This window comes from Psittacula echo (assembly GCF_963264785.1).
Source record: "Psittacula echo genome assembly, chromosome: Z".
Lineage (NCBI taxonomy): Eukaryota > Metazoa > Chordata > Aves > Psittaciformes > Psittacidae > Psittacula > Psittacula echo.
Window position 1 is genome coordinate 22971619 of NC_137742.1, and position 20256 is coordinate 22991874.

At 35.0% G+C, this 20256-nt stretch overlaps 1 protein-coding gene across 1 annotated transcript in view; it reads left to right on the forward strand.

Moving 5' to 3' along the window:
- Nucleotides 1-20256, forward strand: part of IPO11 (importin 11) — an 88298-nt gene that overhangs the window by 31873 nt on the left and 36169 nt on the right. Inside the window, exons 12-23 of the mRNA XM_080636523.1 lie at nt 657-747; nt 2206-2253; nt 2935-3040; nt 6139-6265; nt 7372-7405; nt 7574-7614; nt 8675-8791; nt 10152-10265; nt 13673-13788; nt 14394-14470; nt 17464-17543; nt 18130-18210. Of these exons, the coding sequence (XP_080492649.1) occupies nt 657-747; nt 2206-2253; nt 2935-3040; nt 6139-6265; nt 7372-7405; nt 7574-7614; nt 8675-8791; nt 10152-10265; nt 13673-13788; nt 14394-14470; nt 17464-17543; nt 18130-18210 (1032 nt within the window). The remainder of the gene's footprint in view (nt 1-656; nt 748-2205; nt 2254-2934; nt 3041-6138; nt 6266-7371; nt 7406-7573; nt 7615-8674; nt 8792-10151; nt 10266-13672; nt 13789-14393; nt 14471-17463; nt 17544-18129; nt 18211-20256) is intronic.

Consider the following 20256-nt stretch of genomic DNA (forward strand, 5'->3'; position numbering starts at 1 on the left):
GGAGGGAGGGAGGGTAAAGGAGTCTGCTTCAGCATTTGTATTGTCTAGTACCTAGTGATTAAACCCACTGAAAGTTGTCTCTTCTTTAAACTGGTAACTGATACTGTCACGACTTTGTTAGTAGACATGATGAATGAAGAAAATTTTAGATGCATCTGTATTAGGATTTTATTTCATACCATATCAAAAGTATACTGTTGTAGTGAATCTCCAGTTATCATTGCTGTGGTTTGCTTCACATAGAGATCTCAAAGTTTATTTCCTGGGTTGCTTCAGTTTTAAAACTAAAAACCCCAAACTTGTGCATCTGTTGTGGTCCAAGCACAAATGGGTGTTCAGTCCAGATATCTCGGCTAGAGCTAATCCAAAACGAAACCATGACATACTTATAATCTGGTCACTGGGTCCTCAACACAAGGTATTTCACTCCTCAGATCCATTGTTCTTCTGCCATAGAACTGGCTGATACAGATACAGGCATCAAACTAGCTGAAGTTAAGCATACTATATGGTAGTAAGACTGGGATTTCATATAATACTGGTTTTGCTACAGTATATCACATTTTAAATTACTCAGCACCTGAAATACTTTTTATGCTAAAACCTTAATTGCATTTGTTCTGATAGATTCTAAAGCAGATCTCTTAATTTTTCAGCCATGCACAGAAGTTCTTTTTATTGATATTTTCCATGAATATAACCAGACTCTTGCCCCTGTGCTTTTAGAAATGGTTCACAGTCTACAAGGTAAGTAATTTAAATAATAAACAAACTGTAAAATGTAGAATTCTTTGCACTTGCTTTTGTAACTTTTTTAAACAATTTTACCTTGTGATACCTAATTTTATATAGGGCGTTCACTCTGTAGTTTTGAAAGGTCATGTTAATATTTTAAAACTATTTCTAAACCTATATTCTAAACCATAAGGAAAATGCCATGTCTATCTAGGAGAAGGAAATCCTAAGTATTCTTTAATTTTCATTGTAACTAGTTTAGATGACTGGCAAAGATTGGGGCATTTTTGCTCTCAGGAGGTTTCAGGCTTTCTTGAGGATGGTTGAAAAGCTTCATAAATTTTGTAGGTTACTTTTTGCTGGGAACTTCCTGTTCAAATGTTGCAGGGCAGTTTATGGTAAATCTGCCATGTCTGAAAACATCCTGGGGGAAAAAACTGTAAAGGAGAAGAGTTCAAGTCATGCTGTCATTCTAGATTATCTGGAGAACTTTCCAAAGCTGAAGAATCTGCTTAAAAAGTTTAGTGGTTTTCTGTATGAAGACCGAAGTCTTTGTAGACTGAGTGGTTCAAGTTTTTTTTTCAGTTATGTTTCAATGATTCTTATCCCCAAACGAAGTTTTATAGTGGCCATAAAACTTTGTTAGTGGTAGCTGCCACTTTGTTTTCATTGTCATTTTAGTCTAGGTTGTTTCCCCAGGTTGCATCTTACCTGACTTATAATACTTTATATTTGAACTCACCAGAATGGATGAGTAGATTCTATAAAATAGAAATAAGTACTCATTTTCTGAGAATAGCTTCTGACTTCACAGAACCTCTGCATTAAATACTTTGTGTACATAAGTTTCAGATGGCTTACTGTGCTGTGATGCTGGTAGTGGTAAAAGGTAGGTAGTTTTCCAAGAATTACGGAAGTTAATTCTTCCATGGCAAAAGGTACACATCCACCTTTTTTTCACTCCTAAAGCCCCTAGTAGTACCCCTTTCTGGAAGTTTGCAACCTGAGAGTTATTGTTCATATACAAGATAATATCAAGAATTCACTAGTTCTTAAAATTTTGGAAAGTCTTTACTTATACATTGTGAGTACACATGCACTTATCTGTAAAGTGTGAAGGAACTAGGTCTAGGACTCTGTTGTTAATAGTACCATGTGGTCAACAGTCTTCAGCAATTTGCAAGTTTTGAGTTTGTTCATATAGAGTACATGTTTTGGACTTATTTGCATGTTGCTATTAAAAATGTTCATCTCTGAAGAAGTCAGTCAAAAACGGGGTCTGAAAGCAAAGATCTAATTTTAGTATAGGCACTGAAGAAAGTATCAAAACTGAAATAACTGAACTTGTGAATAAAATAAAAATGGTGAATTAATCTTAATTCACAGCATATTTAATGTGTGTAAGTGCAAAGTTACTTATGTTCTTTGTTTTAGTTACACTTTTTTCCTTATTTTAACTTTGTCTTGTAGGATCTACCAATGTGGAGGATACCAATGCTATATTGATTAAAGATGCTGGTAAATTAAGTAAATTTATCTCCGAAGTAGCAAAGCTGCTTTTCTGTGTGTGCTTGACTTCTTAGAAATCATATGAAAAATTTGCAAGATTTTTTTTTTTTTTTTTAAGACATCTGGAAAATGGTACCTAAATCCTGTTTCTCCTATCACTTGATGTCAGTCTTCACTTTTGCGAAATGCTAATGTAAAAATATGGTGCCACTTTTTAGCTTTTTACAAAACAAGCCCTCAGGCAGACTCCCATACTGTCCTGTCCTTTCCTCTCTCCAAATAAATGAGCTATAGTGCTTTCATGGAGGTACTCTGCCCATTTTACAACTTGGGAGATTTTTGTGGCAAAAAAACCCCAACAAGCAAAACAAGCAAAGAATAGCTACTGGTGGAACCATTCTGGATGTTAGAATAAGATTTTCTTTGGTTTTATGGGTTTTAGCTATTTTCAAGTGTCTGAAATTCTTCTGTAATACCTTTCTTTTGCTAAAAGTTCCTCCAGAGTTCTCTCCACCATGGTCTGATTATATTTTTCTTCAGAAAGATATGCTTTAGTTCTGATTCTTTATTATGTTCAGGTGATAAAAAGTGTTGTTTTGTTTGTTGTTTTGTGGTTTTTTTTGATTAGTCTGATTATTGAGTATTTAAACATTTAAGCAGACAGTAAGCATAACTATTGTTTTTCCCCAGTGTATAATGCGGTTGGATTGGCTGCTTATGAGCTATTTGATAGTGTGGATTTTGATCAGTGGTTTAAAAATCAACTACTGGCAGAACTACAGGTTTCTCATAACAGGTAAACACCTTAGTTTGTTATGCCATCATCATTTAAATATGAATTGTTGATACAAATCTGGTAAGATACAACTAATGTCTAATAATTGCAGACTTGTATAATATTCTATTTTTAAACATATTCACTAAATGAGCAGAGATATAAAACATCTATAGGTAACTGATAGTGTCACAGAAATGACAGTGTTTGTGACAGTTTAAATTACTGTGTTGTGGATACTTCCAGGGTTCTGTAAAAATATTGTAAGTCTATCCTCTTGCGTATATTTGAGTTAATTAAATTTTGTCAGAACAACTGCCCTTGCTCATTTAAACAAAGATACTTAGGCCTTATGAGACCCCATAGCCCTTTAGGCAGCAAAATCCAACTGAGATCTGTGGAAATAATCTCTGTAAAAATGTATTTTAGCCAAAATAGAGATTTTTTTTTTTTTTTTCCCCTCTTCTTCACCCAATTTACATACAAGCCCTCTGTAGCACACTTCAGTTAATTTTCCCAGCTGTAAAGTGTGGAAGGAAGGATTTGGGTTGTGTTGTCAAGTGTCAATGATTACAGGCTGGTCCTATATAAAGAAGCCCATCTGCTGTGGGTTTTCCTTCTCACCAAGGTCCCCTTTACTTGGATGGCCTTCAGAAGAGTAACTTTTTATTATTTAGTAAATACTGTAGGGTATTTTGAAAGATCATAGATCAGTTTTGGCATCTCAGTACAGACTGAGCTGTCCATCTCTACAGCTGACTAGAAGACAGTGTTCTTCACTGTTCCTCCAACTGTCACTCTTCCTTCAGGAGAAGTTCACTGACTTCTACTGTGTCTGCTAATCCTCATCAGATGAGTTCCAAATCGCCCTTTGATTCTGAATAAGTATATCCTGTGTTTCTCATCAGAGTCATTAGCAGTGACTGTAATGTCCTTTTAAGAATTCTACTATTTTTTTTTGTCCACATTTGCAGTACACATCTTACCAGACATAATTGTCACCTGGAATATAAACTAATTTGTTTGCTAATGCCCTTCATAGCTGTAAATTGTAAATTATTTTCCATTATGGGTTGCTAGTAGTGTTTTATTTCCAAGTGCCAGTTATAAACACCTTGTAAGTAAGTTTCAATTTCATGTAGAGTGGGAGATCCTCATAGTAAAATCCTTGTTTTCAGTGTAATATACTTTTAAATAAATTATTTGCTTTTGGATGTCTAATCTTACTTCAGAGTCATAGAATAATTGCCACAGTTGTTTACCTGCTGTTTCCTAATGTTTTTATTCTTATTAGTATTTTTTAAATTCTTTTGTACAATCTCAGCTTCATCTTGCTACCTACCAGTGGTCAAGTACTCTAGTTGTTAGGCTAAATGTCAAAGGAGGAAGAAAAATGAGAGATCTTGATCTTGCATATGTGATTGATCTGATGTTGTTTTGCCACACCAGCACCAATCTTTGAATAAATCTGCCACGGTATCTATAGCATGGTATCTGGCCATATAGCATATGTAAAACTGACAAAAGTCTTGGTTGATACAGTTGTAATTACAGTTGGGAAGACACCTGATATAACCATTTGGTTGGCATTTTTGATATCCTTGGATGAAATTCCTGTGGGGACAGTAACTTGCAGTAGAAATTGTCCAGAAGTTTGAAGCCTTGTTTGCCTGAACTGCTTCTGTTGCCAGCATCATTGGAGACCACCACAGCTATAAGGGAGGTGGTGTTAGTAGTTTGAATGTAATGCTTCCTTTAATGACAGCTTCAGGAATACATATACAGTTCAAATAAAGCAGATACCACCTGCTTCAGATGCACTTGATATCACAAGATACCACTTGCTTCAGATACAGCAGGCATCATTAGAGCTGAAAATCCTTGCTCTCACCATATACTTACGTCATTTAAAACTTTGTGATAGTGGTTTGAAAACTATCTAATGCTAATCTCAAGAAAAAATTTTTTAATATTCTGATTTTTACAAGGACAAGTATTAGGCAGGAGTATTCTCAGAGTACAAAACATATTGTTACAGCTTTTGGGATAAATAGGAGGATATGTTAGTAGGGCAATGTCTTGTGTAAGTCATGCTTCAGCATGGGTTGTTCATGCTTCAATGCCACTTAGTAAATCTCAAGCAACACTGAAATGTTATTCCTCATTAGCTTTCTGGTCCAGTGTAATAATCTGATGTATACATGTTACTTCCACAACTTTCATGTTCTCTGAAGGTATGCTTTGTTAATTATGGGAATGTTTAATAAATCACACTTAATAAAATGTAAAGAAGCCTCCGTAACTTCAGTTTAAATTGTGGTCTTGATGGCTTCCAAGGTAGCCATGAAAAAAATACATTTAGGATAACAAGGGAAAATAATCGTTAGGTAAAATTCTGTGAACAGGGTTAATCTTCCCTAACTTTCTATATCTTCAAGTTAGCCATTAAAGTCTGAGCTACTCTTCCTGGTAATCTTTTATAATCTGTGGAGAAAAGCAGCAGCTGTACAGAACGCTTTTCTCAATCATTATGTTAGGCAGTTCAACTTGTTCTGGTTCTTACTTTTTCCATTTGACTCTAAAGCTGATTGATTTGTGCACTTGTTACAGCAATGCTGCAAGATTAGGTAATGTCAGTTCTTAGAATAGTTTTAGATTGATGACATGACCAATGTAGTACTTAAGTTTGCATTTTTTAAATTGTATCTGACCTGAAATTTTGAGTATAAAAGGAATGTCAAGGAAATAGCTGGAAACTATGGTGGAAGCAGTAGACTCCATGATGGCAGTAATATGTATAAGATGTATTTTTAGTTTCTTTTATTGCTGTGTATGTGAGGAATAAACTATCTTTAGTGAGACCTTCAAGATTCGGCCATTTGGAATGAAAGCTATCATTTTCTCAATTAAGTTGGTGTCTCCTGAGCCTTCTACTGAAGAATTTTGAAAGAGATTTCTGTGCTGAAGTTTCAAAGTTGGTCTTTCAAACTACGTATTTTAATAATTCTTTTGGGAAATAATGTCTTCCTAGTGATTCTTACATTTCTTTTTCATTGAAATATTCTAGAACAGCAGGTATAATGAGTTAATGAGTACCATTTTTTTCCTACTTTTTAAAGATATAAGCCAATACGCCGACGAGTAATTTGGTTGATTGGGCAGTGGATTTCTGTAAAATTTAAATCAGACTTGAGACCTGTGTTATATGAGACAATTTGTAACTTACTTCAAGACCAGGACTTAGTGGTAAGTATAAATAAGTAATGTTTTGGATTACACTTTTGTGCTGTAAACACAGATGAAACATAAATACCATACCTTGTGTAAACTTGTTTGGAAATTTCATAACATCACACTTTAAAGTCTGTTGTGTCTTGCAAAAGATAATGTGTTGGGAAGTTGCAGGGGTCTTTAATTGTGAAGATGTTGAACAGTAACTTCAAAGACATTAGATGAGCCATTGCCATGTTAAGGTGATGACTTCAGTGGGAAAATGAATACCAATAGCAAGTCTGGGTTTTTTTGCAAGAAGAAAGATGTGAAGTGTCTTGAGATAAATAATTAATCAACAAATGAACACTGTGTAGATAAAACAGGGTTATTCTGTGACTAACTTATGCAGCATACAGTATTACTTAAGCATAAACATAGTTATCTGATAGCAGAATATTTGGCATTTGGTGCTAAGATGGTTGAGTACAATTCTGGGGTTTTAAGCTACAATTTCAGTTTACCAGTGGATGAGGTGGAAATGAGAAACTGGTTTCGTAATTGTTTAAAAATAAAAGCAAAAGAAACAAAGAGACCTATCAGCCAAAAAATAGATCAAGAAACCTAGCTAGTTTGTTAGTAAAATATTAGTAATTGGCAGTCATGTTATTTCTGTGATTCCAGACAGCTTAATCCAGACAGATCCAGACAGGATCTGCTTCTGTGTTAAGTGGCTGTTTTCAATTAATGTTCAGTGAACATTCAACAGGAAAGGACATGCTCACTTACTGAGTTTTTGTGATTCTGTGCTTTTTGAATGACAGCAATCCCAAGTTAAACTCCTTCTCTATTGCAGGAGTTTTCATCAAAGCCTAGATACCTTTTTGTTTAATTCTTTCTTGAAGGTTTTACCTGAGTAGTTTCTGCATGTGGTACTACTTTAGCAATGTCAAATAAAATATAAAGGGTACTAAAATGAAAGCAGATGAAAATATTTGTGTTGAACTAACTACATTTCTTAGAGAATGACAGAACACAGAATGATTCAGTTGCCAAAATAATAACTGATTGGATATTGCCAGACATTACGTTGATAATCAAAATGGATGTATGTGTAATGCTTACTGACTTCTGTCTTTCAGGTCCGTATTGAGACAGCTACAACACTGAAGTTAAATATCCTTTTATAGGCAAAGATGTTTGATTAGCTCTTCAGTCAAAGTTACTGGAAAATAAACAATTTAAATTCTTCATATCATATTTTTTGTTTATCCATTGAATATTTGCTTATTTGAGTCTCATATCCATCTGCAATCTGTATTATTTTTCCTTAATTTTTTTTACCTGTAGATGACTTTGAGTTCAGAACTGACCAGTTTTTACCGGTAAGAGCATTTATATCTTCATATTCTGATGAACAGATAGATAATTGTTTTCCAATTTCGTTTTAAACCACACTATTTAGTAGTGTGTGTGTATGTTTTAGGGTTTGTTTTGTTTTGTTTTCACAACGTCATAGGCCAAAACATGTAAAGACTCATATTGCTGCTGTTAAGGTTGCTAATGTGCAATATGCAGACAGACAATTCAAAGTTTTTAGTATTATGACTGTTACAGCTTCCTAGGGTTGTGTTCAGTACTACATATGTTACCAGGTAGTAAGTTTCTTCATGCTAAGACAATATGAATGCTGTCTTTAAGAAATATGTCTCAACACCGATGTGACTTGCCAGTGTAGCTGTTTCACAGATTACTTTCTGACCTGCTGTTTCACACAAGTATTAAATACAAGTGTGTGGTCAAAACAGCACCTTAGTAATACAGACTTTTACTGGTCTCTTATGTATGTATTCTTTACAGTGGTCATTAATGATGTCATTAAACAATGAAGTGTTAGCTGTAAATACAGCAAAGACTTTCTTTGATCACTCAAACTTAGCAGGTGCTTTTTCTCTTACTTTGGTCACTCAAACTTAGCAGGTGCTTTTTCTTCTCATTTGATTGACTTCCATGTTAATTGCAACTCTCTTGAGAATAAACAAATCAAAAATGTGCATCTGTGCAGTACACATGGGAGCTTTTTAAGATTTCGCTTACAGTTCAATATATGAATTTTATCTACTGACCCAAAAGCTGAAAGACTGTACCTTGCTTTGACCCTAACAAAGTGCTGCTTCTGGAGAGATGGCCTTCAGCTTTATAGTATTTTATCTGTGAAGTCATGTTTACACTATCAAAACATGACAGTGATTTATGTTCAGAATGATCACATTTGAACTGTTACATAAGAATGTATTTGAATTTTTTTATCTTGTTTAGGCAAATGAAACAATAGCATTTTGCACACTTCATAAGTATCTTTCAAAGTTCATAGATGTGTTAGAGTTGTAAGTGTACAATTTTATTTTTGATGGTCTAATATGTAGTTGTTTACTTTGCTTTTAGTATCTGGAATCCATGTTTACACTGCTCTTTAAACTACTTCAGGAAGTAACAGAATGTGACACCAAAATGCATGTTCTTCATGTTCTGTCTTGTGTGATTGAAAGAGTCAATATACAGGTATTTTTTTTATAGATTTCAGTGCTGGCTTTGTGCTAACAACACAGGGGAGGACTTGGTGGTTTTGGCTTATACAAAAATAGTAGGAAAATGGCATCGATTAACAGACTGGTTATTGTTATGGTAGATGACTGCATTGTTTGCATTATTTCACTTTCAGTTCTCATTTATCTTTTGTGTAAAATGTTCTTGCTCAGTTACTACTTAATTTACTATATATTTTTTTGTATTGACATGTTTTTAGAATACAGAAAGATTTTAACTGCTTATTATATTTCCTGCGATTTTCTTTTTTTGGTTGTAATTTATTCTAATTGTCTCATCTTATATCTGAACTAGTATTTTATTAGATTTTACATATTAAAAGAGGCCTTTTGGGAGACAAAATGCTTCTCGCTCCTAGAGGCTGTGCAGTTGAATTTGTAATCTGTTATCTGATAATGATCACAGTTTGTCTATACAGCACTCTCCTAAACTGCATTAAAAGTTTCAAGTCCACATTATGAATTTGTCAGTACTTCCTTCTTAAAGTATATTCTTCAGCTTATATATAAAGAAATTGAGGATGTTTTTACAGAATTAAGAAATGAATTGTTGACTGTTTTTGTCTTTATTTTTTTTTTTCCTTTTGCTTTTCGTTCAGTATTACTGTATTAAAGAAAGAGATAATGCATGGTTTTGAGCTTATCTCCTTTTTCCACAAGTAATCCTGTCTGAGAGCCAAATCAAGCTTTCCTAATTGTCCCTTGCAGGAAAAGTCAACATGATAGTAGATTTCCCTGGATTTTAGATCAACTAGATAAGCAACATTAAAAAACTATTTGAGAAAGAGCCTTTGAGTCTGTTTAGGTTAATTTCTAATTAAATACTTTGGAAGACAAATAGGTTAACCTTTCAGTATTGTAGGGCATCATAGAAAAAAAATAGTTTGGGACGAACCTCTGGAGGTTATGTAGTCCAGCCCTTGCTTCAGAGGTTGTGTTACTGGGACTTTTTCTGGTCTTAAAGGATGCCATTATTTTAGAATCCTGTCTAAGTAAAGAGTATATTAATATGAAGATATTTCTGGTTATCAAATTAAGAGGCTTTTTTTGTGCTCTGTTTACTACTTAAGCCTGATTGCCATCCACAAATGTTACTATAAGTAGTATGCTCTTTTCAAACTACTGTGCAGTCAGAAGTTCCTTCAGTCACAGAGTATGGAATGTAGTGTTTTAGGAAGAGAAAAGAGGAGTAGATTAAAGCAAACTCTGTATTTGTACTGTGACAAAAGCTTTTAAATATTTCAGAAATTTATGCTTGGGATAAATTAGTGGTCTTGTTCACACATTGAGAAACAAATTTGTGTTCTGAACTTCAGATACAACCATATGTAGGATGCTTGGTTCAGTATTTACCACTCCTTTGGAAACAGAGTGAGGAGCACAATATGCTGCGGTGTGCCATTCTAACCACCCTAATCCATCTTGTCCAGGTAAGTTGTCAGAATCACATAAATGCAGTCAGTGTCTCCCACAGTTCTCTCTCAGACATGTGTACATGTTCTCTGTGTGTGTATATATATGTAGGTAAAATAAAGGTATAATTTCGTTTTACAGGGTATTTCTAAATGCTTTTCAGCCTTACATGACTGTACAAGACATGGTTCTCTAATAAAGGAAGTAAAGGTGGCTAATACTAAGAACTTAACTTTTTTTTTTTTTCCCCTGTGATTTGTTAAGCTGTTTTTTACACAAATTTGCTTGTGTTCTGGGAGGTTTTTGTTCTTTAATCTTGTAACTGAGCCACCTCTAGTGACTTTATAGTCTATGTGAAAAATCTTGTTCTGGCTTCCTGTTTCCCAGCTGGCATTAGGAGTGTCTGTCTCTTCTTACAGTCATTGTTTATGGTCTAGACCTGAATCCGCAGTATAGGCACATCTGTTTCCCTATTGCTTTCCATTCAGCTCCCAAGGGCATTGAGTTTTCTATTTTGGTTGTAAACTTCCCGTGAAGATGAGCCATTTTAAAATCATAGGCTAAGATATGGGCCACCACAACAAGCTTCACTTAGCCGGCTCTTTAAATTTGCATCAAATATTTTTTGTTTAACTAATAACTGTTCGGTTTAAAGTCCTGCAAGGGTGATGTTGGCATTGACTCATCATGGTTCATCTTGTTTATTTATAATTCCAAGCCTTTTATTATTACCATTTTTACCATTACCTTCCTAGCATGACCTCTAGTAGCTTTTATGACCTTTTGCAATGATATCTGCAACTCTTTCATATAGCATATGAGGAAAAAAATTATTTTATCCCTTCTCAAATTCCTGGCTTCTCTGCTGTTCTCTTCTGCTTTGTTCACGTTATATGAAATAGAGATACTAGCAGCTCTGAACTGCTTGCTTTGTTAAGTATTGGATTTCTGTCACATCGTGTTATTTGTATTTCAATTTTTTTTTTTTTTCTTTGAGAATTATCTGTGCTCATGATTTTCATTTAGCTGTACTTGAATATCTGCTCTTTCATGTCCACGTGAAAACTGAATGATCAGGACTATTAAAAGGTCTTTGAGGCAGGGACTGTCACCTCACCTTTGTTTGTGACTGTGGCTTCCAAGTACAATAAGTGATAGTAATACCGCAAGCAGAGGTGAACATAGTGATTCTCAGACCACTGTTTTTCTGTAGACTTTTGTGGATACTTTTTTTCATGTGTTGTGGGAAACTTTTCCTTTCCAAAATATATTGCTTGCGTTTATCAACATCAGGTTTCATTTTTCTCACAGTTGTGTGTTTAGTTAAGTTTGTTTAGTTAGTGTTTTACAATTCTCAAAACTGGCTTGGATGGATGTACTCTTCGGATGGGCCATGGCCAAGTATATGAGGTTCAACAAGGCTCAGTGCCAGGTCCCGCATTTCGGTCACAACAACCCGTGCAATGCAACAGGCTTGAGGAAGAGTGGCTGGAAAGCTGCCCAGTGGAAAGGGACCTGGGGGTGTTGGTCAACAGCCAGCTGAACATGAGCTAGCTTGTGAACCAGGCAGCCAAGAAGGCCAATATCAGCAATAGTGTGGTCAGCAAGGCTGAGGAAGTGCACCCTGTATTGGGTGCTGGTGACGCTGCACCTTGAATTCTGTGTCAGTTTTCAGCAAGCATTGAGGTGCTGGAATGTGTGCAAAGAAGAGCAATAAAGCTGGTGAAGAGTCTGAAGTATAAGTCTTGTGAGAAATAGCTGAGGGAACTGTGGTTCTACAGCCTGGAGAGAAGGATACTAAGCTGGGATGTTATTGCTCTTTACAACTACCTGAAAGGAGATTGTAGTGAGGTGAAGGTCAGTTCTTTTCCCTAGGAACAAGTGATAGGATGAGAGAAGATTGCTTTGAGTTACAACAGGGGAGGTTTAGATTGGATATTAGGAAAGGTTTCCTCACCAAAATGTTTGTAAAATATTGGACAAAGCTGCTCAGGGAAGCATTTGAGTCACCATTCCTAGATATATTTAAAAGATGTGTAGATGTTGACAGGCTGATAGAGTTGGCCTTGTTTAGCCTGGAGAAGAGAAGGCTCTCGGGAGACCTTATAGCAGCCTTCCAGTACCTAAAGGGGGCTTACAGGACATGTAGAGTGGGACATCTTACAAGGACATCTAGTGACAAGATGATGGGGAATACCTTCAAGCTCAAAGAGGGTAGATTTAGATTGGACATTAGGAAGAAATTCTTCACTGTGAGGGTGATGAGGCACTGGCACAGGTTGCCCAGGGAAGTTGTGGATGGCAGTGTTCAAGACCGGGTTGGATGGGTCTTTGAGTAACCTGGTCTAGTGGAAGGTGCTTCTGCTCACGTCAAGGGGGTTGGGACTAGATGATTTTTAAGGTTACTTCCAACCCAAACCATTCTGTGAAACACATGACTAAGGATAGTAAGAGGATAGTATTTCAGAGTAACAGTGGAGAAAACGTGGAAGGGAAATGAGTAGACATTACAGCTATAGGAATAATTAGTGTTCTTCTAAAAGCTGAGTTAGTTCAAACACAGAGAAAATATATTTTCACAATGAACAAAATGTAGAACTTCTGTTACTGGCCTCTGTGGAGTCCAGAAGTGTAGCTGGACACAAAGAGATCAGACAAATTATGGAAGATTCTTTTTCTTGTAAGACAAGGCTGTTTAAATAAATAATTCCTCAAATAAACCGTAACTTAAAAACATCAAATAATTTTAAACTTAACAGTTTCCAAATATAGTAACCATAAAAAGTAGCATTCAACTAGCATCAGTTCACTTAAACAGTCATAATAAAATAAGGATTACTTTTAATTTATGATTAGTTTTGATAATAGGGGGTTTTTTTAAAATGAGGTTTTCTTATTGAATAATTGCTGAAAAGAATTCTTCACTCTTCGTTCTTGGGAAGACATCTTTGTGTATGGCACTTGGATCTATAAATCACTGTCATCAGTCTGTGAGCTGTTTAGTAGCAACGAAAACAAACCCTTCTGGTTGTTAGAATATGCCAAAAGATTTAGTATGTTGTAAGGTCCAAAGAATAATTCTTTTATTGATCTTTAAAATATTTTATTCGGCATCTAGTCATTTAGCTGTGACTTTGCTCAAAGAGAGAGGCTGGGGAATGTTTTTAAGAATGTGCATTATTCATAACTTTTTTCTTTCCCACACCATTGATAAGCTGTTTGTTTTCAAAAAATTGACAATTTTCTCAAGACATATTGAGTGTAAGAGCAGGAGTATCAGACTGTTGTATGAAATGAAGTTCAACCTTTGATTCCTTGAATGAATGTTTACAGTATGCAGCAGCACAGTTATTTTTCAGTGCTACTCTTTAAACGCTTGATTTGAGGTTTTTGACATATTTTACATTTTTTATTTACTTCACAGGGACTTGGAGCAGACAGCAAAAATCTCTATCCTTTTCTACTTCCAGTTATTCAGCTAAGTACTGATGTTACTCAACCTCCACATGTCTATCTTCTGGAAGATGGTTTAGAGTTGTGGTAAGAATGTTCCTTATCAGTTTCTTATTTTAAAAAGGTATATTTGTATTCTTAGAAGTAAAAAAAAAAAAAAAAGCAAAAAAAAAAGCTTTGACTGTGTTAGGAATTTGTTGTTGTTATCTTACCTTGACATCATCTATATCATACCTATTCTCAGAAGAGATGCGATTAGGAAGTTAATAAAACAAACAATTAAAAATAACTGAGAAGGCTAACCCATTTTCAGGCAGTTGATAGTGAAGATACTGTTCCATTGTGATAATGAACAGCAAGACAAAAAGTCTAGATTCACTAAAATGTGCATGCTAAACTAAGTTTGATGTGCTTCACTTTGAGAGCACAATGGCCCAGTGATTCTCAGAGCTGGTTGCTGGAGGAGATGGTGAGTTTACAAGGATAGAACGTAGAAGTTATCTTCCAGATCTCAAAATATTTGATGACTGAACACAAAACAAGTGTTCACTTGAAATATGTTTGGAGTAATTGTTACACCTTATTTAAGGATCATATAGGTGATTACTAAGAGTTAGTGTTTTAATTCTGTCAAAATGATAGCTCAATGTTATTGATAGGTGATCTAAATGTTTTGCTTAATCTCTTCTTAGGTTAGTGACATTGGAGAATAGTCCATGTCTTACACCTGAGCTCCTGAGAATATTTCAGAATATGTCTGCGCTTCTTGGTATGTCTATTACAAATAAAACTTCTGTGTGTTTTTTCTACTGCTTGTCTTCTTGTTCATGCTGCTTCATATTGTTCGCGTTGAGTATTGCTGCCATGGGTACAAGAACTAAGGGAACTTGCAAAATTGTAACTATTACAGCTTTTTATTGTTTGACTTTCACATCATCTTTAGTATTTATTATCTATTTAGCCTAGGTATTTTTTAATAAATTGAAGCTGCTTTGTACCCAAAAGATAAGAAAAACTTAAGTTTATAATTTCAGAGGTGGGTTGGTTTTTTTAATTTTTTATTTTTTTTTTAAGAAGTCCCTGAAATTTAACACCAGATTTGCTGACTTTTAGTGATATTAATTATATGGAATACTTGCCTGTTCTGCTACAACCAGAGCAAAGCTTCCATTATTAGCTTTTTCCATTAATCAGTTAATAATTACCTAAATATGTCTGTAAGTGTATTGGTCAAGCAGCGCTAAAGTTAAAAGCATGAGTTTTGCCTGAGTTGTTGACAATATAGAAACTTATTAATGAGAATTGAGACTTGGTGCTTAGGAAATACTGATATTTGGGATGCTTTTGTTTTGCAATTAAAGGGAGCATAAAAATTTTGTAGTTTAATTTTATTATCTAAACCTGGTTTTGTTTAATTAAATCTTCAGCTGTGCTTTTGTAGGTTCTGAAGCTAATATAGCAAATTGATTCATTTTTTTAAAGGAATGTGTTCATAAAATTTTAGAAGTTGGCTTTTTAATTAATTTTTGTTTTCAGTACTTAAGACTCTATAGGTCAATAGAAAGTTACATCATGGTGGGTAAATGCACCAAGATGATGCCTTCTGTTATTTCTCTGTGTATACTAGATTTCTAATGACAAAACTGCTCTGGAAAGTAGTGTTCTATACTGGTTTTATTATTAAATTGAAGAGGTAGGTTCTGTAGCTGCCAAATACTATTTGTCTTCATTCATATTTACACGCATACCCTTCTTTGTTTTTGTTCTATGTTAATAGTAGATAATATCTCCTACAGGAAGCTTGCACCATTGGAATGGTTGTGATTTTCATAGTTCTGTCACACTGCTGATCTGCTTGAGTTAAATTCAGAAGTACTCTGTATTTGTGACTTGTTTACATTTCCTATTGCTATTTTCTCCCCATGCAGTCCTCCCTAGTCTTCATGTGATACTTTCCAGGGTAGAGGTGACTATGAATGAAAAACCTTGGCATACTCTTCTAACAAAAGGTGGAGATATTTAGGACTGCTCTACACTTGTGACAATTTCCTTGTTTTATGAATGAACCTTGCAGAAGAGTGATACTTTCCTTTGGAAAAAAAAATATCAAGAGAATGTGCCTTGTTCTGAAAAATCAAATTTGTTGTATGGTGCTGCTAGAGCAACTAGTACAGTTCTATATTTATCTTACCTGTTTTCTCCTTCTGGCTTGAAATAACTTCTTGCAGTTTTGCTACTCACACTTTTACCTTTGTGGTGCTTATTGCAGAATCACGAAATGGAAAGCACTTTATGTTCATATGACCATGTCTTTACAATTTGTCTACTACATCAGTGTCTGAAAACCAAAGCCGAATACATCTTTGGAGAATGCAGTAATTTCAAGAAATATATAATACTAGTAATATGCTACTAAAGCTAATTTAGAGAAGTATTGGAATTTTTTGATTAGGATATTGGATGGGTAGGTGAAAAATCATCTCTTTTGTAGTCAAGATATGTAAATATTCAAAATACATGATGAGAAGACATGTCCTGTCCAAGCACTGAGATATGAAAGTACTCAATGCTTTCAAAACTGTCCAATTGCCACGTCGGATAGCAGGAGTATTAGTTTTCTTTCTAATGGGAGGGGAAAGAAGAGAAACTGCTAAAACTTCCCAGAACTTTTCAGATATTGTAATGGAAAACATTACAATGTTTTCCAAAAAAAGCCATAGTTTCTATCATGTGATACTTTATGTAGAAGTTTTTCTATGTAAGTGTCACTAGGTGTAAGCCAAATTTCCATACAGGCTGTGTTCATGTAAGCTATGAATGATATACCAGTTCTTAGCCAGCTGCTAGAGTTAGTTTAATCTGATAAGGAATTTTATTTAAAACATATATAAAAGTAGTTTCCTCTTAGCTCTCCGTGGTGATTTTACTGGAATATTGATAAAAGGTGGGGGAGAAGTCCACTTTTCTTGCTAAGAATAGTCTCTCTCCCAAACTGGCTTTAAGAAAATTTAGCAAGCCCTTTCAAAGTTTTTTCGGTCTTCTCTTGTTCTCGTCAATAAGGGCTGTTGGCTTTCTGCACTAGTATCAACCACCATGTGAAAATTTGAAACCTTTTGTTTAGCTGTGAATTGTGTTTACAGATGTTCTGGGTGATTTTTTTTTTTTCAACAGTCTTACAGGTACTGCCTGAGGATATGTCTTTTTTTCTCTTTGAACTGCTGTTGTACACCATCTCCTGTCTCTTAAATGGTTATGCTTTCCTTACTGAAATACTCAAGGTATGGCCTAAAGTTCAGCGTGTTTGTCCAAAAGCTCAGTGCTGTTTGATATGCCACCTGGGTCAGAAGAGCAGAACTGCAATCTTTATTTTACTCTTTCTACTCAGTATTTACTGATTCAAATGTGAGAGAGATCATTTATCAATAATTGCAGCTCTCTTTAGTGTGTGTTCCATTTGTTCTGTCTTTAATATCCTCTTAGCTCACTGTCATATCCAACTTTTTTTTTTTTCTTTTTAGCATTGATCGTAGGATTTCTTGTACTTCCATTTGAGAACATGAGAGCTGTTACCATCCCTCTTTTGTTATTGTGGCTGGCAGGGAGACTGAACCTGAATAGTACTGAATCTAAGATAACTTTTTTCTGTTTGTAGGCATCTGGCACTTAAAAGCTGTATGAGGACAAAGACTTCAAGAAGTTAATTGTTTTAGTTGTACTTCGGTGTGGTGATGAGCTTCTGAATTGTGATTTCTTTTTTTCTAGAGCTGAGTTCAGAAAACCTCAAAAATTGCTTTAAGATCATCAATGCTTATATTTTCTTATCATCATCAGAATTTTTACAGGTATGTTACCATTATATAAAGATTGATATTAGCATCTTAGTTTTATACTGGCAAACTGTTTTTTCATCTCATGTTGGAAAACATCATGCACACAAACATTGGTACTCGTAAGTGTATGCAAGCATATTATTCTAATGTTAGATCTTTATGGCACATGGTGGACACTCAATTTGAGAAAGATTATTATTTTGAATTAATGTTTTGCCAATTGATTTAGTATTTTGGTACCTGAAAAGGTCCTATGTGGAGCAGTAGTAGTTACTCCTGTCATATTAAAATGATCGTCATGAATTCTAGCAGGAAAAGAACTACAGACATTATGCCTTGTTCCCACTCCTTCTTCATTAGAAATTTCATTGAGATTGATAATTTAAAAAAACCTTGCAATGTTAAAAACCAACAAAGTTATTAGATTAGATTTTAATTAGTTCAGGAAATAAGAGTATTTTAATAAATATGATCTTTGAAGAAAAGCAGTGTCTTTGGATATATGTAGTCCCTGATCTGTTGAGTTTTGAAAAATTATATATATATATGTAGATATAAAGGATGTTTGCATAATACCTTCTTTTTTGTTTAATTTCAGATGTATGCTTCGGTCTTATGCCAGTCATTTTGTAGCCTTTTGAAGGACATAACTACTGAAGGTCAAGTTCAGGTTTTGAAGGTATAGCTAAAAATAATGCCATATACTCAGCTCTGTTAATTTTGCTACTGTTTTTTGTTTGTTTGTTTGTTTTTTTAAGTTAGAGTAATATTTTAAAATGCCATGAATGCAGAACATGTGGAAGGAAACAGTTCATTTAGCACACATTGACACTTAGAATCAGTGGTGTTTTAAACTACATATTTAAAGTGTGTGCATGTCTATATAGAGTGCTTATACACACACATATATTTTTTAGGAATGTTACTTTACCCAAGAGAAGGTTAGTATAACCTTAAATGGTGCACTCTAAAAGATAATTATCTAACACACTCTTCCTCTGCAGTGCTTTCATTACTTGTGATTCCTGTGTTGTCCTTAAGTAATGAGTTCTAAGGTAGTTTGAGTCCTCTTTGTGTAGATGATTTTACACTCAGAGTCCCTGATGTCTTTCCCACTTGATTATTTTCTAGATTACTAGAGAAAGGTGGTTAGTGAGGGCTTAGATCTTTATGAAATTAGCTTGTTCTACAGACTGACAGCAGCACACTTAAACAGCCAGATGACTGATTGCTACATTGTGAAGATAATGCTGTTTACAGAAAATCTTAAAAACACTGAGGTGCAAAATAAGAATTGTGTTTGGGTAGAAGTAACTTAATTTAATCTTTGGCTATCAGTGGACTCATCAAAGTTGTAGAAAGCTAATCAAAGTTCTCCATTTGTAATTGAATTTCAGAGTGGAGAAGAGTACCGCAGTATAACACAAATACACTTGCACCTCTAATAACAAAGTAAAAGGGCAAAATCAATCTGATTAATGAGTTTCAAGGGTTGTCCAAATTCAGTTTTCATATTGGTTCAAAATTCAGAAAAAAGAATTAATTATTTGGACAAAACCCCTAACATTAAGAAATGATTCAACCCTAAAGTCAAAATCATGTGGTAATAATACAGGTTCATTTTCAGTGTTCCTAATAAAAATGTACAAACGTAATTATCTAATTGCTGTATCTAGCCATCCAAATCTGAGTTTTATCCGTACCGCATCAACCAGTATTGATCCCTTTGCTAATACAAACAATAATAGTATTATATCTGCTATTTTTTTAACATTAGTTTTCCTCATCAGTGTTCAATACCAATAAGAAAAAACAATAATACAGTTCAATTTTTGTAACTGCACATCTGAAAAACTGGCAAGATATGTAATAAGTCTGGTGCTTCTCCTGCTCTAATCCACTCTCATGGGACCCCACTTGCAGTACTGCATTCAGCTCTGGGGTCCCCAGCACAGGAGGGATGTGGACCTGCTTGAGTAAGTTCAGAGGAAGCCACTAAGATGCTCAGAAGGCAGGATTAGGATCACCTCTGCAATGAAGATAGGCTGAGAGAGCTGGGCTTGTTCAGCCTGGAGAAGAGAAGGCTTTGGGGTCACCTTATAGCAGCCTTTTAGTACCTAAAGGCAGCCTACAGGAAATCTGGAGAGGGACTCTTCACGAGGGAGTGTAGGGATAGGACAAGAGGAATAGCTTCAGGTTGAAAGAGAGTAGACTTAGATTGGACATTAAGAAGAAATTCTTCACAATGAGGGTGGTGAGGCGCTAGCACAGATTGCCCAGGGAAGTTGTGGCTGCCCCATCCCTGGCAGTGTCCAAGGCCAGTCTGGGTGAGGCTTTGAGCAACCGGATCTAGTGGAAGGTATCCCTGCTTATGGCAGGGGAGTTGAAACTATATGAGCTTCAAGGTCTCTTCCAACCTAAACCATTCTATGACTTTATGTGTTACAAAAATCTATTTAGGTGATTTTATGATTAAATAAGCACCTAATGATCAAGATTCACATTTTTTTGTTGCATTTCTGTATGACCACTAGAACCTAATAGGTCTAGAGCCAAGCTTTTCCAGTCTGTATTGAATGTTGGATATATGTGCTCTCTATCGCATTCTTTTGTGTAGAGTACATGCATTTGTACTGTAACATTTTGTTCAGTCTTTGCTTTTGGTGTAAGTTGCCATTGTAATGGCAACAACTGCTTCAATAGAGCTGATAGGTTTTTCAAAGTA